The sequence below is a fragment of the Notothenia rossii genome, assembly GCF_949606895.1.
Source record: "Notothenia rossii genome assembly, chromosome: 8".
Classification (NCBI taxonomy): domain Eukaryota; kingdom Metazoa; phylum Chordata; class Actinopteri; order Perciformes; family Nototheniidae; genus Notothenia; species Notothenia rossii.
Window position 1 is genome coordinate 73,705,406 of NC_136906.1, and position 25,900 is coordinate 73,731,305.

General features: G+C 40.1%; 1 protein-coding gene across 1 annotated transcript; it reads left to right on the forward strand.

The window, feature by feature from the left end:
• Positions 1–437: 437 nt before the first annotated feature.
• fntb (farnesyltransferase, CAAX box, subunit beta) lies at positions 438–23,040 on the forward strand. The gene is made up of 12 exons (XM_079645051.1): positions 438–891; positions 1,990–2,054; positions 4,538–4,610; positions 5,439–5,530; positions 7,673–7,819; positions 9,241–9,324; positions 11,278–11,364; positions 11,869–11,998; positions 17,013–17,145; positions 18,543–18,654; positions 20,026–20,140; positions 22,673–23,040. Exons 1-12 carry the CDS (start codon positions 793–795, stop codon positions 22,802–22,804), a joined length of 1,269 nt encoding a protein of 422 aa, XP_079501177.1. The 5' UTR covers positions 438–792; the 3' UTR covers positions 22,805–23,040.
• The last annotated feature ends 2,860 nt before the right edge of the window (positions 23,041–25,900 follow it).

Below are 25,900 nucleotides of genomic sequence, written 5' to 3' on the forward strand. Positions count from 1 at the left end.
CACACACACACACACACACACACGCAGTATTTAGTCAAATGCAATATAAAGAACATTTGTCATATATGCAATTAGTATTTAAGGCCTTAAAACATTATTTAAAATAGTGGCTATTCAATTAATGGTACCTGAAATAATACTGTATCCTGATGATTCAGGTGTTGCAATAAGACGATGGTTTTCAAAGAAGCCATGAGATCCAGTGATATGAGACTTCAGGGCCCCTAATGCTCTGGGGCTGCATAACACTTACATGTTGTGTCTGGTTGGCAGTCATAATTTTCCAAATATATGAAAACAGAGATTTGTATTGAAGTGAAAGGTTTGTTACTTTTCGGAGCAACTTTGAGCTTTTAATTTGAAGGATAACTCAAACTACTTCCGGTACTTGTTTGTTGTTACTTGATGCAGATCAACGAAAGAACTACCGCGTGTGGTGGCATTGCTTCTTTCGACGTCAATTTAACAACACCAATAGCAGAATATGAATGAAACAGAACGGGACACTCACATTGGCTCACCCATAATTTAATAATATTTAATACAACTCACACGAAACCCTTACAAGCGGCTGTGTGTGTTACTTTGCTGTTTCTCGCACTACAGTGATAGACGGGGATTTTTGTTCCCTTGGAGACGCCGTAGCTGGCGCTCGCGCAGTTTCCGCCCCCCTGCAACCTGAGCAGGAAGTGAGCGGAGCCAACTGACACTAAACTATCAAAACAAACCTACAGCATCGTTTTTTCAAACTTGCAGCATCCCCTGCAGCTGACGGATCATATCATCATCATCATGGACGGTGTACCGACGCCTCTGCGGTGCTTCAATGAGTATCATTCCGCAGAAATGCTGGTGGATGACGGGGTGGAGACGGTGACTTCAGTGGAGCAGGTGAGCACAGATTAGCTCCGTAAACTAATGTGGCTAATGCTAATGCTGCAGCTACTGACTGTCACATCAATTAAACTCTCATACACTTAATTTCTGTACTCTTGCTTTCATCGGCCCATCGTTTAGACAAGTGATCAGACCCTGCTTTCCAGCTAGCAAGCCTTTAAGTAGCTAGCATTGAACCTTAATGAGATTATGCATTCATTCAGTTAGCTCTTAACTAAGTAATTTAGACAGTTAAACCTGAGTACCCCCACACCTAACCCTTGACTAGACTCAGAGGAAAATATCTTTGTAAATTAACCTCAGAGGTGGATACTCAGATATTGTACATAAGCAAAATTAGAAGTACCAGAGTGTAGGAATACTCTGTTACAAGTAAAAGTCATGCATCAAAATGTTACTCAAGTAAAAGGACAAAAGGATTAGCATCAACATATTCTTAACGTGCCTAAGAGCATAATGAACACAAGTAAAAGTATGCATTATGCAAATTTGCCCATTTCAGAATAATATAAATAAGGGTGCAGTTAATTTGAATTGCTTTGTATACTGCAGGGTGAATGTTGTGAATGTTACTCCAGGTGCAACTAACGTCTTATTTAGTAACTAACTAATGGTACAAAATAAATGAATTGTAAACGTACAAAGTAGCAAGTAAAGTAAAGTACAAGTCCCTCAAATGTGTACTTAAGTACAGTACTTGAGTAAATCGACTTAGTTACTTTACAGCACTGATTAACCTTACAGATATGTCTTGGTCTATCGTTAGTGTGTGGTTATATTCATCCAGGCCAGAGACCCCTGAAACCAAAGTGACATTCCACTTGAATGATTGTGTTAACCTTTAATATTTATAAGGGGGTACACGTTGTCGAACAGCTGTTGAGGTTAGCTCAACAGCTCATTTGCATCCATCAACTGATTAGTACCAACATACTGCCAAAGAAGTTGAATGTAATAATATTAATTATAATATTAAGGTTTTTAAACTGTAAGTAGTGTTTAACATGCATGCTTTTTATATTCTTTCTCTCACAATGACCTTTATATTGACTGTTTTCACTCTCCTCCTTCCACTACTTTTCTTTTCCCCAGAAAAAAGTGGAACGCAGCATTAAAGAAGTCGTCAGTGTTTACAAGCAAATGCACAGCTTACCACAGTAAGTATCCAGAAAAGAAAGTTGTTTTTACATCAGTGGTTGTGACGATGTTATTCACTGCTTACTGCAGCGTTGTCAAACTCAATTTCATCGTGGGCCACATTAGCATCATGTTGGCACTCAAAGGGCCGGTTGTGACTTTCAATCTCAATCTTTATTTATTTATATTGCACATTTAAAACAACCTCAGTTGACCAAAGTGCTGTACAGGGAACAGATATAAAATAACACAATAGGAGTAAAATAATAAAACAATAATACAAAATAAGATACAAAGCACAATAACTAGAAACATATAAAAACACATACAAATATCAAAATGTTATTTTCAACTAGTATTAAAAGCCAGTTCAAAACTGTAAGACTATATATAAATATATCATATATATAAAATATGTATTATATTACATTATTGCCTCTGCATTGGATTATTATTGGATAGGGTAATAACTTCATAACTAACTACGTCTGAAAGCAGAAGTCCAGGGCAAAACATTGCAAGTCTCTTCAGTGCGCATGTCACAAAATGAGATGGATTGTGGGACATGTAGTTTATGGACAACGTGCTTCTGTAAAGCGGCATTCAACCGTATAATAAACATATTATATTCTTTGCAAGCTCTTGCGGGCTACATCAAATAATTGTCGCGGGCCGCATTTGGCCCCCGGGCCTTTAGTTTGACACCGCTGGCTTACTGCTTATTGAGATTTTACTGACATCTAACAAGAAAGTATTTTTAAGGAAATGTTCCTTTTGAAAAATGTTGCCCTGCAGATATTATATTAAAATCTTATATATTATAATATATGTATTATAAAAGAACCTAAAGAACATGCAAGCCATTGTTGTTCTTTAATGGATTGATATCATAAATATTAAGTATGAATGTATCAAGTATTGTATTGCATTAGGGTCTGCTGCAGTGATTTACACTTTTAAATGTTGTTTTACTTTACAATGTAAATGCTAAATCAGTGGAGTACATGTTTAAAGAGACTCAGAACTGCCTTGTCTGATTGTATAGAAAGGAAATTAAGTTGCTTTTACTTTTCTACGACATGTGTTCAGATAGTAGTAAAACAAATGAGGGAAATCAGGACACTAAATTGGCCTGACCTGAACTCAGTAAATCATAAAAAACATTGATAAATAAAATACAAAAACCTGCCCTTTTAAAACCAGCGGTATTTAATTGGTCAGATAATTTGTGGCTTTAGTTACGATCATTATCAAATCACAGGACTCATAATGTAGAATACACTGGCTGCCATTATATCCGTGCTCATTGGTTGTTTGTATCTCCCCCAACTGCTGTTAGCCTGTAGCGCCGGCTGCACGGTGATGTATGGCGGCTGTTTTCTAATTGGTTTGTGGATCAGCCCACATACTTTGCTGCTGCTGTCAGCCGTCATTGGCCTCTTCCTAGTGGGGTGACTCTCATTTCATTTCCATGACAACTGCGTGGACCTGCTTCACAGCCAAAGGGAAAATGTACTACAAGTAAATAAGCAGTATTTCTCAGTAGAGGTCATGCAAGTAGAGATAATGTGTTTCTGTGTGGCGTGGACTCTGAGTTACAGAGGGTTAGTTTTCATCTTTTTTGGATGTTAGTTACATGAAAAGGTTATGAGGTTAATTGCAGACATAACACATGAAAGCAAAGTGTCCAGGCTCTGGTTGTTTCCTGACATTTTATCAGGAATGTACTGATGTGTTTTTTTTTTTTTTTTTTCCGCCCACATCTGCCAGATCAAATATGGATTATCATGAGAATCTTACAAAAATAAACACTAGGGCAAAACAGACTTTATTTCAAATCTTTTCAAACAAAGCAGTTGGTAATTATTGTGTTTTTGTAATAAACTGGTATAAACAAGACAAACGTCATTAAAAAAGTGTGTGTGTGTGTGTGTGTGTGTGTGTGTGTGTGTGTGTGTGTGTGTGTGTGTGTGTGTGTGTGTGTGTGTGTGTGTGTGTGTGTGTGTGTGTGTGTGTGTGTGTGTGTGTGTGTGTGTGTGTGTGTGTGTGTGTGTGTGTGTGATGCAGACGAAAGCTACTGAGGAGCACGCTGACATTATAATGTTAAAAGAGAACAGTGTGCGACTTCTCTATCTATTGCTCCCTCCGTGGGATCAACAAAGTGTTTTTATATTTTTATTTCATGTTTGTTTTTATAAATGCGTGTTTATGATAGATGGATTTATGCCACATAACAATAACCCAGGCGAGACAGCAGTTCTGAAATTGAAGTGTGTTGGATTTTATATTCCTTTTTGTTCCTAATCATCATTTCCAACAAATATTTACATGTCTTCTTTTTTTGTTGAATTTATTTTTGAATAGATAATATTTCTAAAAAGCATTTCTACAACGATGGTTAATTGGAAGTGAATATTTTGTAGGTGGTTCTTAAATATCTGTTTTAACGTTTTCTGCTGCCTATTTCTAATGTATCTTTCGGTCCTTTTGTTCTTGTCTTCAGGCCAACGTTGCTGCGGGAACAACACTACCAATATCTCAAGAAGGGCTTACGTCACTTATCAGATGCTTATGAGGTACCGTATTACACCTGATAACTACATGTTTATGGATATTTGCTAATCCTTTGACACATACAGTACATCCTCTTCTCACACTGGAGCTCCTGTGTAACTCTCACTGCCTCTGGATGATTATCTCCCTGCTTTAAATCACAGAAATACCATTGTATTCACTCTGCAAGGTAACAGGCTTGTTCACTCTCAGGAAGGTCACCTCTCTTTTTGTGTGTCATTCTCTGCTCTCTCCTGAAAAATAGAGAGGAGAGCATTTGTTGTCAGTGACACACTGTTCTGACCTCAAACTGTTTATTTTGATTGACAGCACGGTGCTTATCTGTGCGTAAACATCACAGCACTGTCGGAAAAGGAAATTAGAAGCTGAGTCATGATATTATGTAAGAAAAACAACACAAAAGAAATCAAGTCACTGTTTTTTTTCTCATCGTATATTTACCCAACACTGAGAATAAGCAGTGTGATATGTTTGCTCGTCTGTCAGCCTGTTTTGCTCCTGAAGGCCCGGCCTCTGCTGCTCTGTTTCCTCTCGTCTCCGTCCGACTGACTGATCTTGTTTATTGCTATAATTGGTCGTGTGTGTGTGTGTGTGTGTGTGTGTGTGTGTGTGTGTGTGTGTGTGTGTGTGTGTGTGTGTGTGTGTGTGTGTGTGTGTGTGTGTGTGTGTGTGTGTGTGTGTGTGTGTGTGTGTGTGTGTGTGTGTGTGTGTGTGTGTGTGTGTGTGTGTGTGTGTGTGTGTGTGTGTGTGTGTGTGTGTGTGTGTGTGTGTGTGTGTGTGTGTGTGTGTGTGTGTGTGTGTGTGTGTGTGTGTGTGTGTGTGTGGTGTAGTGTCTGGATGCCAGTAGACCGTGGCTGTGCTTCTGGATTCTTCACAGTCTGGAGTTACTGGAGGAGCCCATTCCTGCTGCTGTCGCCTCAGAGTGGGTCACACACACACACACACACACACAACACACACACACACACACACACACACACACACACACACACACACACACACACACACACACACACACACACACACACACACACACACACACACTCTACAGCAAGACTGCTACTGAGAGGCACTGCCAAATGCTTTTTGTTATTTATCACCCTTGCATAAAGTAGTTCCCATAATTAGTAGTGATCAAATGCTGCTGCAATGCAAACACAGCAGCGACTCATAAACTCATTGTACGACATGCTAGTAATTGTTGTTTATTGTGTCATAAAGTAATGCAATATGCATGCAAGTGATTTTTTTTATAGCACACTTCAGGCAGTTCAAAGTGCTTTACGTTAAGAAAATAATCAAGATGAAATGCAGAAATAACAACAAGAAATTAGTCTTAAAACTGAAAACGTCTTTGGTGCAAACATATTATTATACTGTGCATGAACACACACCAGTCATGACAAAATAACCTGCTCAAGTTTTACGAGTGCCTTCTCTCCGAAGCTTAATAAATCAAATATGGCTCTAAAACCCCACCGAGACAATCCTCAGAGATTCAGAGGACACTTTTACAAAAATAAATACCTTAAATGATCCTAGAATGACCAATAATCCATGTTTGAATCCATTTTTCCCAAGCCAGGATTGACATTTGTTAGTGTTGTGCTGTTAAATCCTTTCCTGCCTTTCTAGAAACAACTGCAATAATTAATCTGTCTTCTAATTAAACCCCCATAGAATTGAATACTCATGTTAAAAGTAAGAGTCAATTAATGTTTTTCCTCCAATCGTAATGGCCCATCATTTTTGATTGGTCTAAACAAGTGGGTGTATAATTTTAGAAGTGTTTGTGCAGCAGTAACTTTAAACGCTGATGCTTTTATTGCCACCGAAATGTCATTTGATTAAATTACTGCCAGTCCAAACTAACACTCCCGGGGCCACGGCCATACCAGGCTGCCAGCCCACGCTCTCATTACGACTGAGAGGCGTGCCAACACACCGGCTGGCACTGCCCTGCGCTCACACACACACACACACACACACACACACACACACACACACACACACACACACACACACACACACACTCTCGCGCAGAGAAACACACAGGCCCTGTTTGAGGATTCATAACAATACAGCAGATTGCTTTCTCCGTCCCATGAAATGCACACTGTTCTCAGGTCAGTGCTGGCCAAAGTTAACGTGGCGTTCTCGTCCAACTCACTTGGCTCACGACAGTTTTGTGATTTCTCTCCACGGCTGAGGATAAAGAGGACATTTATGAGGGAAGCAGCTCAGTGCACAGAGGCTGCAAAGATATTAAACAGTGGGTCAGATGCCCGGTGCCACGTCAGCTCTCGAGTCTGCTGACTGACACGTAGATAGCAACTGTGTGTGTGTTTAATGTGAGGAAAAGCTGTGTCTCCATGTTAGGGTATAAGTCGACAGGTGTTGGCATTTGTTTTCGAATCTTAAAGGACATTCTAATCTATTTTCATATTCTTTTCGAGCGTCACTCTGCTAAAGTAGATACACAAATACACACTGTGTTCTGACCCAAATGGAAAGGGAGCAGACCCATTACTTAAGAACATAATCATATTTAGCTGTTTTTTCAGTATAAGTAGGAAAAGGTCCTCACTCAATCTTCAACATTTCCTTTAACAAGCTCATGTTTTCTTATTTGTTACATATTTTCAATCTCAATTTTTATTTATAGCACATTTAAAGCAACCTCAGTTGACCAAAGTGCTGTACAGGGAATTCATTCAATATCAAATAACAGTCAAATAATAAAACAATAATTAAAAACATGATAAAAAAAAAGCACAATAACTAGAAACATATAAAAACACATAGAAATATAAAAATGTTATGTTCAACTATTATTAAAAGTCAACTACACTGACAGGAATTGTGCAGCAAAAGAAATAAGAATAGGAACAAATAAGAATTGTCTTTTGTCTCTATCTCCATGGTTACAGTTTCATAACCAGTGCAGATGCATCAATCAAATTATGCAAGAAGCACTTCCTGTTTTTGTTGACTAATATTTCAGTGTCATTGTTATAGTGTCTGCCTGTGTGTGTAAGTACAATTCTCCTCCCTCTCTCTCCAGTGTGTGTCAGTTTCTGTCTAGCTGTCAGAGCCCGACGGGGGGGTTCTCCGGGGGTCCGGGCCAACACGCCCACCTGGCCCCGACTTACGCTGCGGTCAACGCCCTCTGCATCATCGGCACAGAGGAGTCCTACAACATTATAGACAGGTACCGTCACCCCACTGCCTTTGTACCACACCAAGGTGAACATAGCACACAGGAGAGTTTCTGTTGAAGCAGAACTCAAACAGAATTCACTTGTCTGTTATAAAACTCCTTCTAAGGAGAAGGGTTAAAACCTTCATCCATTACCTTTATATTCAAATCTTTTTTTGAATTTATTCCATCATTTGATTGCAGCGCTGCCTTTTTTCTGCACTTCTGTTCATATTGTTTGAATTCTGATCAAATAAAAATAATGAGGCCACTCTCATAGTGTTAGTGTCAGCAGTGCTGTATACATATACCTATGACCAGTGGTGTAGTGGTCATTGGACGCAAGGGATCGCCGAGCCCCCACTTTTTGTAAGCATGATTTTTTTTTTTTTTTATAGTCTAATAAATATAAAATCATCGCAAGTGTGTATTTGTTGTAATAATGACGAAAACATAATACATTTCACAGCAATTATAATAACAACGTAGCTCAAGTATTTATGCAACCTGATTTGAAGTGTGTGTGTTTGAGGGGCAGAACCGTGTGTGTGTGTGTAGGGTGACCAGGTGTCCCACTTTGTGCGGGACTGCACACACAGCGTTTTTATCATTTGTCCCGCGTCCCACAAATTGAGACTATGTCCCGCATTTGAGTGACAGTCGCGCAGAAAAAAGGCCGGCTCGGTTCGCTGAGGGCCGGCACCGCCCTTAATTATTATATTTTTTAAACGGCATCATGTACCGCCCCGTCCACCCAGTAAAAAAGTCCCCACTACACCACTGCCTATGACTCACAGAGCATCAGGACACTGTAGGACAGAGATAACACCATACACTCCACATAGTAGAATATACACAACACTGTTTGTATCGACGCCCCCTGAAGGTATCACTGGGTTTTTATACTGTGGTCAAATGCCTGCCTCTATACTATACATAGAATAATAAAACATAGGCTTCTTTCATGTATTTCAGTTTGACAGCATACACGAATATAGCGATAAAGATAAACAGTGCCAGTATAATATTTGAAATTCATGTATTTATTTCAGCCTTTAAATCCCTTTCAATATAATGTCTTATTAAAAGTATTAATATTTCGGTCATAGCAGCACATTAGAATTATCTTGATGATGTTATAATTTAATAAATACCTTATTTTAAGAGCCTTTTTAACGGTTGTGTTGACATGAATTCTGACTCGTATTTTTGTTTTGCATTGATATCAATCTTTTGATGTATCATTTGTCCATTGTATTCATAACGTGCAGCACTTACTCTGACTTTCCTTCCTCCCCTCTGTTCTGCCTCTCCTTTCATCCCCTCCCCTTTACTCTATATATTATTCGCTCTTCTCGTCCCCATACACCTCCTCCTCTTCTTTTTTGAAACCCCCCCCTCTCTCTCTCTCCTCCTGTGCTGACCCTCTCCAGGAAGAAGCTCTTAGATTTCCTACTGTCAGTGAAGCAGCCAAATGGCTCGTTTGTGATGCACGTTGGAGGGGAGGTGGATGTCAGGTGAGAAGATACCCCCCCCCCCACACACCCTCTGTTCTCCCTCTTCTCTTCATCATCTCTTATTCAGGCCCCACACAGAAACATCCAGAAGTCACTGCAGTCAGAGACAGTGTGTGTGTGTGTGTGTGTGTGTGTGTGTGTGTGTGTGTGTGTGTGTGTGTGTGTGTGTGTGTGTGTGTGTGTGTGTGTGTGTGTGTGTGTGTGTGTGTGTGTGTGTGTGTGTGTGTGTGTGTGTGTGTGTGTGTGTGTGTGTGTGTGTGTGTGTGTGTGTGTGTGTGTGTGTGTGTGTGTGTGTGTGTGTGTGTGTGTGTGTGTGTGTGTGTGTGTGTGTGTGTGTGTGTGTGTGTGTTTTTAATAAGCAGCTTTGAGGGATCATCTTCTGCAAAAAGAAATCGTCAAAGCTACTTTTTCACGCTCAGAGGAAACTGTGTTCCATTTCCAACCAATGAACGCTCTGCTGTCATTCTGTATTATTTAAACACGTTCCCTTTATCGTAACTGTGCATGCAGTGAAAAAAAAAAAAAGCCCTGACTGACTTTTAAAGGGGTTTATTGGCCTACAGTATGAAGCAGGGGGATTTGCTCTAACCCACTTAAGGATAGGGTTTATTGATATTCAATCATTTTCTTATTGTCAACAAATCCCATGAAAGCACCAAAACCAGGAATACATTGATCCAGCCATTGATTGTGCATCCAAAGCCTTGTGTAGCTTATCCCTCTGTGCCATAGACCTCCATTGTCCAAAAACACATGATGAACCCTCTTCCATCACCGTGATGACAGCTGCACTCTATCTCCAGTCGATTCATCGATAGCTCTAAATAGTCCCGATAAATGCAATATTTAGTTCTACTTGAGTGACGTATGAACGCTTCTGGACCCAGCTGTCTCAGGGAATAACTAATGCCTTCTTTTTTTAAATCGAACTATTTATTTGCGACCCTTTTCTTTTGTTTTTAAAGTCGGTATTATCAAATGGGCTTGGGAGGGCCACAGAGAGGGATGGGTTGCATCTCTTCAGGAGATTTGTTGACAATTAAAACATTGAACAGCAACATATTTAAAAGAGAAACATGATGAAGTGTATCTCCACGTACATTTAGGACATTAAACACACACAAATAACTCCCCATATCCCCCCTGCAATAATCATGATCTGTCTCTATGTATACACTGTAATATGTATCATATATATTTGATCATAATTCTATTTTATTTATTTATTTATTTATTTATTTATTTATTTATTTATTTATTTATTTATTTATTTATTTATTAATCAGACCATCCGAAGCTGTGTGCACGACTTGCTGGTCGAAACTGTCAGACCTTTTTAATATGTCTGTTTTCAAAGCACTCGCTGGAGCAGTGACTATAAATCTCGTTGTGTTCTGTACAATGACAATAAAAGCTTTTGAATTTGAATTTGAATATACAGTATAAAGGTGGATTGGTTAGCTCACTGGGAAGGCAGATATTTAAGGATAAAACGTTTAAAGCCTATTGATAAAACTAGTGTAAAGGCATCTTTTTGTGAAATGCTCTGAACACGCTGAAACCAATCATGACTTGTCGTACAAACCTAGTCTGAAAGTCAGCTAAAATAACAACTTTCCTTTATTTTAATAAATAGCCCAATGTCAGGTAGACGTCACTGAGCATACCCGGACTGTAACAACACTGATTATGCCGTCAGGAATAAGCTATGTCAAGGTTTAACAAACACAAATAAGATGTATTAGTTGGAGAAAGTCATTGTTGTTTCTGTCATGATAATATATAGATTCTTAAAGCAGAGGAAGACAAAACTACTTTACAGTATGACAGATGATGTTATATTTGGCCTGCTGGCAGTCTAAAAATGCAAAGCGTTGGAAGTTGTTCTGAGTGGAGGCGGACTTCCTGCCCACCCACTCCTCTCTTTGTTGATGAGTGTTTCTCTTTTTAAAGGAGTGCGTATTGTGCAGCTTCTGTAGCGACGCTCACAAACATCCTCACTCCCAAACTGTTTGAGGACACGGCCACCTGGATCCTCAGGTACACCCACACACACACACACACACACACACACACACACACACACACACACACACACACACACACACACACACACACACACACACACACACGCACACACACACTCATACCATGTATACATCACTTCAGGGGACATTACATTGACTTACATGCATTTCCTGGAGACTTATCCTAATCTTAACCATAACCAACACATGCGTACCCTAACCCTTAACCTTACCCTAACCCTAATCCTAAAACTAACCAAGTCTTCACCCTAAAATGAATGATTTCCCTTATGGGGACCTCCAATTTGTCCCCATAAGGGAAGCGAGTCCCCACACGTGACTCTGTAAACAGATTTAGGTCCCCACAAGTATAGTAATGCTAGGCCACACACACACACACACACACACACACACACACACACACACACACACACAGCCTGTTGATGAATGATTAATGAGTGTTTTGAGCCTCCATAAAGCAGGCAGTGTTTTATGGTGTGTGTTTTATTTCCTTCAGTTGTCAGAACTGGGAGGGGGGTCTGAGTGGGGTCCCGGGGTTGGAGGCGCACGGCGGGTACACCTTCTGCGGCACGGCGGCCCTTGTCATCCTGGGAAAAGAACATATGCTGGATCTTAAAGCATTGCTGGTGAGATAACCTGACATTTAGTTTGTTATTCAACAAAAGAAACTCATATTTAAATAACATAAAAACAGGATAACGTGGTTTGGCTCGGCTCGGGTCCTAAAGTCTAAAAGAGATCCTATCATTCGCAACAGAGCCTTTGTGCTGCTTTTATTGGTTGCTCATAACTGTGAGGGCCACGGAAACAAAGCTGTGATCGAATAATGAAATGGTATAACCCAGAACAAGATGTCATTGTGAAAGTGAAAATGCCTGCTGCAGGCCAATTTGAGCGTGATATATTACACAGCTGTGGTCTGTTTAGCTTATCAGACTTTGTCCTACATCTTCGATTACTTTCCTTTTAATTGTGTTTTCAAAAGCATTTCCTGTCTCATAAAAGTATTTAGAGACGTAGCTGGAAGCAATACGGTGACATTTTTTCATTTGTTTATACAGCCACCAGGCGTCTGGCATTAAGAGCAGAACAGTCAGATTCTGTAATGGCTTTTCCCCCATGCCATCAGACTGCTGAATATTAAGTAGACCAGTAACACAGAGATTACATTACGCTGTGTAAAGCACACATATTTTCTATATAGTATGTCTAGTTTATTTAAATGTATAGTAAGTCTTTATATTTGAAATGCAAACTTTATCTTTAATTTGATCAGCACCACGTCACTATTATTTATTTATATGTACAATTTTAGCAAGTTTTTATATATTGTCCTGTTCCTGTGAGCCAGTACAACGGAATGTCGTTTTAATAGTACACTCTGTGTCTTGTTGAAATGGCAATAAAGCATGTCTAAGTGTAATATAAGAGGACAAAGTCCCCATGAGCTTTCTGACGGAGGCTTCTATTGTCCCTGCTGGGCTGATCCCTGTAGGGAAATCCTCCGTCATTTGCCTGCTTCCAGAGAGGGAAGAGGTCAGGACAGCAGCCATGATGGAGCTTTAGTTTGGGTAGAGATGTGTTCAGGGACTCTGTTTGATGACACCATGCTTAAGGTCATTGGGAAAATACAAAAGAGATCCAGTAGTGTTTACAGTAATCTGCAGCTCTTTTCTTTTCACCTCTCTTGTTAAAAGGAGAAACAGCTTGTGTTCGGTCAGGTCTGTGCTTTGGTTCCTTTCAGCAAGTCTCTTTTTTAACTCTAGATATCAGAATCAGATATTCTTCATTGGAGTCACAACGAGGACATTACAGAAAAGGGGAAGGTGCAGATAAGAGGCAAGATACATGAGTAGACTAACATATTAAATAAAGAAGCACACGTTAGTCAAATCTAAATCAAATAAGTACATTACATTACATGTCATTTGTATTTATCCAAAGCGACTTGCATACATTCAGTACTGCAAAAACCACTCAGAGACTACAATATGTACAAAACTGTGCCGCCCAGATACTCACAAAAACATGCAAATCAGAGAGCATCACCCCCATCCTTCACTCACTCCACTGGCTCCCTGTAACCCACCGGATCAACTACAAAGTCCTCATAATGGTCTTCAACGCCATCAACCACACTGGCCCCACCTACCTACAGGAACTGCTAACCAGAAAACATTCCCATACCTCACGCGTCAGACAGCTCCAATCTCCTGGCTGTTCCGCGGACAAAACTGGTTACCATGGGAAACCGTGCTTTCTCCTCCCTGGGTCCACGTCTTTGGAATCAGCTTCCAGAGAACATGCGGACCTCGGCATCACTCTCAGTTTTTAGGAAATGCCTCAAGACCCACCTGTTCCGCACCGCATTTTACTGACAATCCTGTATTTTATTTTAAAAAATGTAAACCTTTTATGCTCTTAACGTTTTATTTTAATTGTTCATATTAGATTCATTATGCTCCTTTAGATATATTTTTATTCTTTAAAGTGTGCTATATAAATCAAATGTATTATTATTATTATTAGTACTGTGGACAATCCCCACAGGAGCAATTTGGGGTGAAGCGTCTTGCCCAGGGACACAACGACATGCTGACTGCAGTGGGGTTTGAGCTTGCGACCCCCTGGTTCAAAGTCCAGCACACTACCCACTGAGCCACAGCCTACCTGTAAACATCCAAGATGTAAAACTAATGGGCTACATTTAAAAAAGTTAGGGAACATAGATGAAATAGTGAACAGGCAGTATTACATTTAAAAAATGTTTTAATAAAATACATTTCAAATTGTACAACAGTCTTGTTACATTCAAGGGATTCAAGAAAGGGGGAAAGACGAGCTGCAGCACAGGCAGTATGAGAATAATACGGCACTTTTTGAAAATTAAAGCATGGAAACATAGAGGCAAAAAACACAAATATGAACCTGAAAATGAGCAGGACATGTCCTCTATAAACCACTAGGGATGTAACGATATACCGCGGTATCGCGGTAAATAAACTTCCCAATACCGTCGTGAGACTGACAAAATCTACCGCGATTTAAAAAAAAAATTAATTAAAAAAAATATATATTTTTTTTTTAAACCTTTATTTAACCAGGTGGTCCCATTGAGATCATCGATCTCTTTTTCAATAGAGACCTGTCCAACATGGCAGCAAGTAGGTTACAACATGCGGGACGCGCACAGCGTAAAGCAAAACCTCCCAGACATGTATTGATCTGTACGGCAAAGTACGGTTTGGAAACTATATAATTTCCTCTTGGAGGGCATGCATAACACGGCATAACATCAGAGCCTGGCTGCGGGGAAACGTTGGCGCTGTTCCGAGTTTGTTCTAATCTGTCAAAATGACAGACTGCTTTCAGATTTTTCCGTCATTGTTAAATAAAATATTCGGTTAACGCGACCACTGCTGTCCCAGCAACATCAGTACCAAGCGACAGAGTTTTTTCCAGAGCAGGGGATATTGTAAATGTCCAAACATCCCAGTTTATAAATACCTGGAAATGTGGACATTCTCATATTCCTAAAAACCTGTCTGATGATGCTGAGTGAGTGACTAGTGAGTTTGAGTGGAGTTACTTGAAAAACTAATGTGAAACTTGATTTATTTTTATTGCCGGGTCTGATTATTAAATGTCCTTGTTTATTTGTGAGATGCAGTGGCATAAAGAAAATGCTTACTTTGTTTGGTAGTACCAGTAGGTACAAAAACACTGGTTTTCTTGTTCCAGTCTGTTACTGTCACTTTGTTTTTGACACTTTAAAATACTGCTATCCTACAAAAATGCTGTAAAAATCAGATTTATTACTTAATAAAAAAACATTTTCCGAGTAAAAAAATGTTTTATTGAAAAAAAGATTATGAATTTTTTTTCTCTTCCCTTTATTATTCAATATCGCGATAAATACCGTACCGTGGACTTGTTATCGCGATATTATCGTACCGTGAGTTTTTGGTATCGTTACATCCCTATAAACCACACAAATTGTTTATATTGCACAAGGAAGTGAAATGCCCCCCCGGCATCATACTGGATGATACAAATATGGACATTTGTATATGACAACCTCACAGGTTTGTATAATATCCTGTATCAAAGAACCCCCCCCCCCCCCCCAATAAGGATCTGTGCCTCAGAGGTTTAGCCTGAGTGTGATTGGAGCAGAGACGGTGTTTGTAAAGGTTGTAAGATGACACCATGATATCTACAGCAGCATGACTCACTCTGACACTGCACCACAACTCAGTCAGGTTTTAAAGTACTGATGGAAAATAGTCTTCAAAGCTTTGAACCTCAAGGCCTGCTAGATATTCACTGGTCCCAGCTTCTTCAAATGAGTATTTGCTGTCTTTCTGTTTTCGATTATTATCAATCAAATATATTTTGGTTTTGGTCTGAAGAAAATAGATTTGGAAGACCATAACCTGTATTAGCAATAACCCCTTTTTAAATGTACCATCTCTTTTTCAACACATCTGTCCCTGAAGAATCTAGTCTCTGTTTACGGTAGCACAATAATGATGGTTTTAACAAAAGGATGAGATCGTTGGGGTTTCTTTCATCCGTCATTTTCTTATTGAAACTATGCATGGTGTCGTCCTTTATGGAGTGATGCGTAAACCACTTCAGGTTTCATCTCTGAATCAAATGGTTAATCCTCTAAATTAAAGAAAGGGCTCATGGTGACTCTTAGATTGATATGGCCTTGTTGTGTTTTCCTTTTTACGCAGTATTGCTGGTGAATAATGTACCTTAAGATCGTATGCAGCGAGTACAAGGCTGCAAAATGAAAAGTGTGCGTTCAGTGAAAGCCAAAGTTTGAAGAGTATAAAGGTAGACATGTCACTGCAATGGATTCATCAATGTCAGGTGCTTCAATTGAACATTATCACATGTGGAGTATAGAGAGGAGGACGCAGGATAAAGCCCACAGCATCACACGGATCGAATAAAGACGGCACTGAACTAAACAGCATGACCTATTTATGGTGAAGGTCAAAGTTCATTTCAGGTCAAATGCCTGTTATCAAGTTTCATATTGACTTCATGAGGAGATAGGTGAGCACATTACAGCTCAATAACCATTTGAAAGTGTTTTACATAGTGCACAACATGTTTGAAGGCTACAGTGAACTGAAGAACATGAGTTCAAAGTGTGGTTCCTTTGTACTTCATGTGGTGTAGCTATCTGCAGAAACATGTGTTTGTAACATTGAGTACACTTTACTGGCTCAGCTGCCCCCCCCCCCCCCCCCCCCTCTGTGGTTTATTTCCTCAAATGAATTTCTAAACGAGCATTAATAAGCTTAACGTTGTCCTCCATGTTCTTCCAAGGATTAAAAGCCCTGGCTGGTATTAAACCCAATATTTCCTAGTTACTAAATCCAAGCTGAGCAAGACTGGATGTACACCAATTAGTAGTTTCCATGGCAGCGATATTTTAATTTACATTTTTCCTCGTGTGTTGACCTTGTGTAGCTTCGGCTCAGGTTATACAACTTTCCAGGCTTTTTTTTGTATTTGCTTACCAACTCATATGATTATGTTCAATCTAAAATATTATTATTTGGTATTTGTATTTCCGCCTAATGATTCTATTAAATGTGTTTTCTCCTGTTTCCTCCTCAGCGGTGGGTGGTGAGCAGACAGATGAGATTTGAGGGGGGGTTTCAGGGCCGCAGCAACAAGCTGGTGGACGGCTGCTACTCTTTCTGGCAGGCTGGACTCCTGCCGCTGCTGCACAGAGCCTTGTTCAAAGAAGGTACTGTTAATGTGTCAAGCACCTGAGGCTGGAAACATATTCTTTAAAGGTCACCTGTTATGCAAAATGCACTTTTCCATGTCTCTTCTACATCAACATGAGATTCTGAAAGTTTCAGGAAAAAAGATTCTCTCTCTTTTTGTCCTGATCCATTTCTATAAAAACCTGTCTGAAAATGAGCTGATCAGATTTTGGCCACTTTATGATGTCATAGCGTTTTTTTGGCTTGTGTAACCATTAGCCAATCAGCAACCAAGGTACTCCCCCCCCCCCCCTTATCACCTGAATCTCCTCCTAGAGCACCATTGAGTTCTTTGTAACCAAATGTCTCTCAGAGGGGCGTGGGGAGGGGCTCCTTATTTTCATCTAAAGTAACAGACAGAGAATCAGCACTTGTGGAAACAGGGCTGAAACAGAGGGGATTATGGGTAATGCTGCAATGATCTGTTTGGTGTTTGGAGCCAAACACTTCAGAGACATGTTTTGTATATATCTGAGACCTCTAATATATTGATGAAAAACAGTATGATAGGGGACCTTTAATATCTGTGAAAACACAGACTGGACGCAAACAATGTTGACAAACTTTGTAAACTTCACCAGTAATTACATTTATTTTAACCTAAAAAATGTACTTATGAAAATATGTAATTGAGTGTATCTTGATAAAACACAGTCTGATTGCAGTATGTTATTAATCATTCATTACTACTTCCTCTCTTAAGACTCAACTCAATATTGATTTCATTATCCCCACTCACATGTAGAGAAGAAATGGCCTGGTTTGAAAATCTTCCCTAAAGCCAACAGATTGTGATTTTTATTACAGTGAACTAGGAAAACTGTGCCGGTCTTTTAAATAATAATACGCCTGCAACCCGGTTAACTCACTGATCAGTACAGATGCTTCACAGAGTTTGATTTCTGCTTCACGGAATAATTGTCAGTGTAGTAATGCAGGCTAATCACTTCCAGTTTCTCACACAAAAAAGGTAATTTTTCAACAGACTTCTTAAGGACATCATTTAAAAAACACTGCTTATCACAAATGCTGTGATTGCAGATTATAACATGCATCATGGAATAGTAGTAAGGCTTACGATCGGGAAAAAATTGCAAGTAAGCTCCTAATAAAGTGTCCTGTGTCAGTCGGCACATTAAAGGAGTTGTAAACATTTAAGAAACATTAACTATAGAATGTTTGCACTGGAAATGGCGCTTTTTTTTATTTTATTTTTTTATTGAAATATATTCTTCACATTTCCCCCTCATCCACTCATCAAATCTCTGGTTTAATTTGATGCATTTTTTAATATTTCATGTTTTTCTAATTTATTTAGTAATTGTTTTGAGAGAGTGAGAGTGATGGGTCTAAAGTGAGAGTCGTGTGTTTCCAGGAGAGTCGGAGCTGAGTCGGCAGCACTGGATGTTCGAGCAGCAGGCCCTGCAGGAGTACATCCTGCTCTGCTGTCAGAACCCCGGGGGGGGGCTGGTGGATAAACCGGGCAAGTGAGTACCACCATCTGGACACACACACACACACACACTAGGGCTGCACGATTTTGGGAAAAAATCTAATTGCGATTTTTCTGACAAATATTGCGATTCGATTTGCGATATTTGTTTTTAAGCGACCCAATGGAAGTTTATTGTAAAATGCGGCCATATCTCCGGCTAGGAAGGTCGTATCAACGTGCTCCCGTCTCTAGCACCGAGCTACGAGTGAAATAACTAAACTTACATGAAACTTCCGTTGGGTTGCTTTAAAGTCAAGCTTCAGTTTAAGGTTCACCCTGTAATAGAAACATGTGATGGAGCATTAATAACCTGACTCAGATGGTTTGTTTCACCAAACCATCTAGGAAAGCTCCTTTGGAAGCCATTTGGAAAGGGCAGGCACTTTAAAAAATACTTGGCAGGTGATTGGATCAATCTGTCTATCACCTTCTATCATGGGCCACTTCTGATTGGTTAACAATGGCTGGTACATGTGGAGCACAGCACTTCTGATTGGTGTGGATGACTGACACACAAGAAAAAAAAAAAAAAATGTAAAAATTAAAAAATGTATTAAAAAAGATCGCAGGCTTTGCGACTTCATAATCGCATAATTTAAAATCGCGATTTCGATTTAAAATCGATTAATAGTTCAGCCCTAACACACACACACACACACACACACACACACACACACACACACACACACACACACACACACACACACACACACACACACACACACACACTTTAAAGGTCACCTATTATGCAAAATGCACTTTTCCATGTCTCTTCTACATCAACATGAGACTCTGAAAGTTTCAGGAAAAAAGATTCTCTCTCTTTTTGTCCTGATCCATTTATATAAAAACCTGTCTGAAAATGAGCTGATCAGATTTTGGCCACTTTATGATGTCATAACGATGTTTTGGCTTGTGTAACCATTGGCCAATCAGCAACCAAGGTTACCCCCCCCCCCCTTATCACCTGAATCTCCTCCTAGAGCACCATTGTGTTCTTTTAAGGCTCAAACGTTCCGTGTTGTCGTGTAGCAGGCACCGCCGATGTTGGGGAAGCGATCCTCAATACTCCAAAAAGAATCCCACCAGACTCCTTTGGGATGTCCTTGTCCTTTTTCCTTTTTGTCATTTCAAGCGATAAAAACTCTCGATCTTCTCCCTCGCCTCGATTTTAGGGCGTTCCGAGCTGAATGAGGGCGTCAAATGACGGCAAGACACCCCCCTGGCGGAAACGCTGCTGAGAACTATAATATATTGATGAACAACAGTATAATAGGTGACCTTTAAGGCCGGTGGCAGGCAGCACATACTACACAGTGAAATGTGATTCACGTGGTTTCTACTCCTGTCTCCATGTTTCCAGATCCAGAGACTTTTACCACACGTGTTACTGCCTGAGCGGGCTCTCCATAGCGCAGCACTTTGGGAACATGGACCTCCACCACGAGATGATCCTCGGCGAGGAGGAGAACAGATTGGTGAGGAGGGGGAGGGGGGAGAGACACAGCTGAACAAGGGGGGATTTAATCAGAGATGGATCGTTTACTTTCACGGATAAATTGTTTTTTTTACAAGGAATAAAACAGGGTTAACTGCTGAAGACATCCTGGTTATTATGGTCATATCTTTTCACCAGTTTCTTAAGAACATAAAACACAGGTGTAGTTGAAGTCATTTAAAGACCATGTTATACTTCATTGTTTTCTGGCACAGGATTCCCTACGCTAAAATACTCCACCTTTCCTTTAAGTAAGTATCTTATATAAGTGTACAGTGTTATTTATTGCCTATAGGCTGGGTTTTTTCTTGCTATAGATTTGATCTAAGGTTGCTTTTGCATCATTACCCATTTTTCATGAACTCCATCTTGATTTTTCTGCTAGCTTGTACTTTTCATGCTCTGCTAATCGCAGCAGGTGGAGTTTTAAGGAAACGTTGGACAATTCGCAAGTGTCTCTTGTTTGGAATAACTGCAGTATAACACTGTTAAAGCTGAGCAGACAGCGTAAAAGTGTACATCTAAAATGTCCTTCATCCAGCACAGTACTTTGATGAATCATTCTTGGACTTGTTAAACCAATCTAGGAACCGTTTAGGCTCATGAGGAATTATGAAATCTATCTGTCAAGTTGTCCACGAAGCATCAGCATTATTCAGGCTTCTCATGGTTATTCTATTTATTAGAAAACAACATGATTATCAGTTTTGACAATGTAATAGTTAAGATCTGCAGGTCCTTGAAAATGAAAAGTAAATGTAACCTTGACGGCCCGTCTACACAGCAGCGTCAAAAAGTCTTCCAACGCTTCTGCCCATTGACTTTCAATGGGGTGACGTCACGTTGCCACGCTTTTCGCCGAACTGCATTGTGGGGAAGCAAAGCGAAGATTTCCAGGATTTTCAGGATTCAAAAGTTGAGCCAATGTTCAACTTTTGAAGCTGAGCTGGAAGCGTCAGCCAATCAAATCCCTTTTATGCAAATCTGACAGTACAAGCGCTAGCCAATCAAACCACGTGTAAGCTGGGAGAGAAATACAGTTCATTTCCTCATATTCCAAAACGAGAAATTACGGTAGCAAATCACCCGGTTCTTTACGACCAGTAACTATTTACCGGGAGACAAACCGGAGGAACCAGGCATGGAGGGAGGTGGCAGAGACAGTGGGTGAAACTGGTAGGTTTTCGCCTGTTTGGGGCGAAAAAAAATCCCCGGGTTTTTTTGCTTTGTATGTCGGGGGCGGGATATTCATGTGATTGGTTGTTGGTCGCGTTGCTCGCAAAAAATCCCCAAGCTTTCAGACACGCCCACCTCCAAGATTTTCCAGATTTTTTTTGACGCTGCTGTGTGGACGGGCCGTGATGAAAACGTTTAATTGAGTCTCATCAACGTCTCGATGTGCCCATGTGGTACATTATGAAACTATTGGCTTCTTTTATCTGCCATGTTGTGCAGTACAGTAACACGCATGTATTCAACAGAGCGGGGCACTGTTCCTCATTTCTACCCTTTTGATTGAATGACATGCCTCTTATCTTCAACTGACGGCCTCTGGGTTCACTTCCTGATCAGGGTACATTTGAATGCAGATACAAAATGAGAAGCACCGACGGTGGGGGTGTTGAAAATAAGACGGCATGTGGTTTCTCGGTGGCGCCGTCAGTTTTTTTTTTCTTGCTTCCTGTTGTGTTACTGGCAACAACAGTGCGTTAAGTCTTCCCCTGTGCACATATCACCTCTATAATACAGATTCAAATGAAGCAGCCAAAAAGAAACTCAACAGTGGGCTTGGTGTTATTCTGTCTCTCTGAGCATTCAAATCTTCTTATTTCTTTTGTAATTGGTGACGTGTTGATTTAACTTTCGAACGTTTTGCCGTGGCATTCGACTGGGTTGCACCGTTTGTCTCCTACCACAAACTAGAGTTGATTTCTATTTATTTATGTTTGAGGGATTATTTTCATTCGTAAACACAGAACCATTTAGATACATCTTAATAGCTTAAGATATATTTAGTTTTATTACTGAACTAAGACATTATTATAAGTAATACCGAAATTCTACAACAACCAAACCAGATTCATTTAAGCTGTCGAAAAATTGCAAAAATCGGCCTTAAATGTATACGTAAGTGTTTAAATGCACATTATGATACAGCACAGTTACATTTCTTTCTCTCTCTCTCACTCTCAATTTGCTTTATTGGCATGACTGTCAGGTGAACAATATTGCCAAAGCGTCAAGGATAATACAATTCAATAGTGAAATGATAAGGGAAAAAAATACCATTCATTAAACAATTTACAATATATTATTACAAAACCGCAAGTATCAAATGTAAAAGAAAGAAAGAAACAAACAAAGACACATGAAGTAGAGGAATAATCAGAAGGCAGAGTGAGCTGTGAGGAGATGAACAGCTGTTATGTGTTGTTGTGCTGCTTCTATGGTTCATATGTGCTTCTCTCTCTCTCTCTCTCGCTCTCTCTCTCTCTCTCTCTCTCTCTCTCAGGCTCCCACTCATCCAGTTTACAACATTTGTCCAGAGAAGGTTTCCAAAGCCCTGCAGCACTTCCACCGGCTGCCGCTCTCCGATGACAGCAGACAGCCCGGCCCCCCTGCTCCAGACCACATCCAGTCCTAGCCCCTCCTCCTCAGTGGTGACGTCACTGTGTGTGAGCTCTGGGGATCGAACCAGCACTCCGGTCTGACGGACGGTCGATCCTCAGCAGGGCCGAGCGCTGGACTATAGGAGGAGTTTCCTGAGTGAAGCTCCAGTTTAGCCTTCAGATGATGCTTCGCTTGCAATGCCTAATGTTTTCATTCTTTGAAATAAAAGTGGAACTTGGTGTCAGTATGACCCGAGTTCATGAAACTTTATACAGCGTGTTTTATGACTGGTGTTATAGCATGTGCTACATCTTCAGATAAATCATTACTTAAAAGTCAGATACAAGAGATTAAATGACACGTGCCTGTACAATTAATACAGACAATATTCATATCTGAGGAGATTTAAAGGGGACCTATCATGCAAAATGCACTTTTTGATGTCTTTTATACATAAAGATGTGTCCCCGGTGTGTCAGGGAACTCACGCAGCGTCAGAAAATAAAACCCTCTCTCTTTTCCTCTAGCTAACCTGTACTGGAGAGCATGTGTGTGAAGAAGCAGGAAGTAAAAAGGAACTCACCTTGTGGTATAACCGGCAAGAGAGAAAGCCTTTGAGCTCCATACTGTTTCAGAAATAATCCTTGATAATCCATGATATGGCGTTTCATCAAGGCAGTATTTAGTTTAGACGGTAGCTGCCGGGTCCCGCATGAGCTCAGCCCCCTCCTTTTTTTTTTAAAAAGCTTAATAATCAGCACTTTTGAAACAGGAAGTGAAATGGAGGGATATGAAGCATGGCTAGAATGGGTGATCAAACACTTCATAGACATGTTTTTTATATCTTTTTATATATCTGAGACCTATGTTATTTCCTAAAAATAGCATGCCTTTAAGATATCTTCAGGACCTTCAAATACAACTGTTTAAATTATTTTAAATAAAGTGAAAGAGATTCATCATTACTAAAATCTTTGTTTTATGTTTTGTTTTTTTTACGTAATCTGGTACAAATGACTGTCAATTCTGAGGCATTGATACGAGTTGGATTAGTTTAAACTAACGATCACTACTACCACCTTAAAGGTAGGGTATGTACATTTGAGAACCCGACTCGAGATCGCTAGAATTTGAAAATACACGACCGGAGAAAATCTGCCACTTCCTTACAAAGCCCCTCCTCCAACACACACGAACGCGTACATGACCAATGAGGGCACGAGATAAGTTTGAGCACAGATGGAAGGCTGACAGGCAGGTAGGCCATCCAGTTACTTTAGCCGGGCCGGCTCAGATGATTGGTCGTGCTTTTTACAGCAATACGGCTTCCACAGATGACATTTTTTTAATGGATTTGTTGTCAAAGCACTTCAGATATTCATTGCTATCGGGATGTTAAGAGCATTCCATGGAATATAACAAAAAGTGTATCTCGAGCCGGTTTCTCAAACTTACCTACCCCACCTTTAATTAATCTGTTAGGTCTGTAAAAGGGCAGAAAACTCTAAAGAAGCCAAAAATAATATCTTAAAATGACTAATCATTGTAATATATTTAATTTAACTAACCCTGGTGTTATAGCGTGTGCTACATCTTCAGACACATGGCAGATAAACCATGACAGATACAAGAGTTTAAATTACCTGTACAGTTAATACAAGCATTATTAATATCTGAGGAGATTTTCTTCTGGGACACATTTAGCTACGTTCAGAGAGCTTAAATTCAACAGTGTGAATCATTTTTGTCGAAGTGAAAGAAATACAGCTCATCGTTACATGTTCTGTTATTTCCTGCAAAGAACAACGTAATCTGGTACGAATTACAGTTTCGGTTCTGAGGCATTGATATTAGTTAAAGGTTTAAACAAACTTTTATTTGGGATTAATACCATTCATTCAGCTGCTAACCCAATGGGATCCTCGTGGCTAAATAAAGGATAAATAAATAAGAACAGTCGGATTCCAGAGGAGTTTCTTTGAAAGAGTCCCATTTAAATTAGACGTTCAGAAAATAAATCAGCTTACTCTGCAAATAAAATATGAAGCAACTAAATCATGTAAACATTTTAGATTAACTTTTTGGGGTGTGCGTGGGCCGTTAGAACTTTTGACTCAACCTCAGTATTTCTGAAAACAGGAAATTAATGCAAACACAAATGAGAATCCATCCCTGAAGAAGGAAAATACAGATTCACTCAAAGTGTGAGAAGGCTGGCTGTCGTGTAAGGGGAGAATAGTTGTCTGAGGCGTAAAGGGGACATTATGCCTTTGGTCATTAGTATAGAAACCTGCCAGCATCACAAAAAAACCTGAAGCTATGTTTGCCTGCGGTACCTGAACACAAGACATCCTGAAAGCTATTCGACAGCAACGGCAACTGGAGTTAGAAGTGACAAATGTGAGACACCTATTTAATCGATCAAGGATCTTTAAAAACACTACAGGAAATGAAAAAAAAACATTTTAAAACGTTGGTGTGACAGTTAAAGGGGTGCGGGGCTATTATACTTTCTTTTTTTTTTTTATTTCCTGTAGTGTCTTACAGTATATAGGTTTGTGTTTGTTCTGCAAGGGCTAAAATCCCAAAGTACACTCACGCTTCTATTGGCTGGCATACATTGTACATGATAGGCTAAGGGGCGGGACATCTTTAAGCTATTGACCAATCACAACAGAGCAGGCCAGCTAACCAATAAGAGCAGGCTGGGCTCTGGTTTCAGACAGAGGGTGAAAAGAGGTGCTGCACCACAGGCAGTATGTTACCTCATTCACACGAACGCAACTCCGGTTCAAGCTCCGTGCTAGAGCTTTTCAGGTTCAGAACCGGTTCTTCGGTTTAGCTCCGGCTCTTTTCATACTGCCCAGAGTCCGACTGGTGCTGCGTCATTGCATAACCGTTTGCGTGCCTGCTTCATAAAGCCAAACCGCGCGGAAACCCCTCACTGCTCACATCGACAACAACAATGGCCGATTGTGCTCCAGCTTCCTCTGTACCTCTTCAGAAGACCAGATTCCCAGTAGGTAGCTGGTCTCTTCAGTGGACCACTGCTGCTTGTTAAGTTTCTCCATCGTTGTGTACAAACTGGATAAAACGCCGGCTTTTTGTTGTTGTTCAGGAGTTGATCTGC

Coding starts and splice junctions, on each gene's coding strand:
- fntb (XM_079645051.1), top strand. CDS start 793: ATGGACGGTGTACCGACGCCTCTGCGGTGCTTCAATGAGTATCATTCC. Junction 7,820..9,240: donor TCCTACAACATTATAGACAG/GTACCGTCACCC, acceptor GACCCTCTCCAG/GAAGAAGCTCTTAGATTTCC. Junction 11,999..17,012: donor TGGATCTTAAAGCATTGCTG/GTGAGATAACCT, acceptor TTTCCTCCTCAG/CGGTGGGTGGTGAGCAGACA.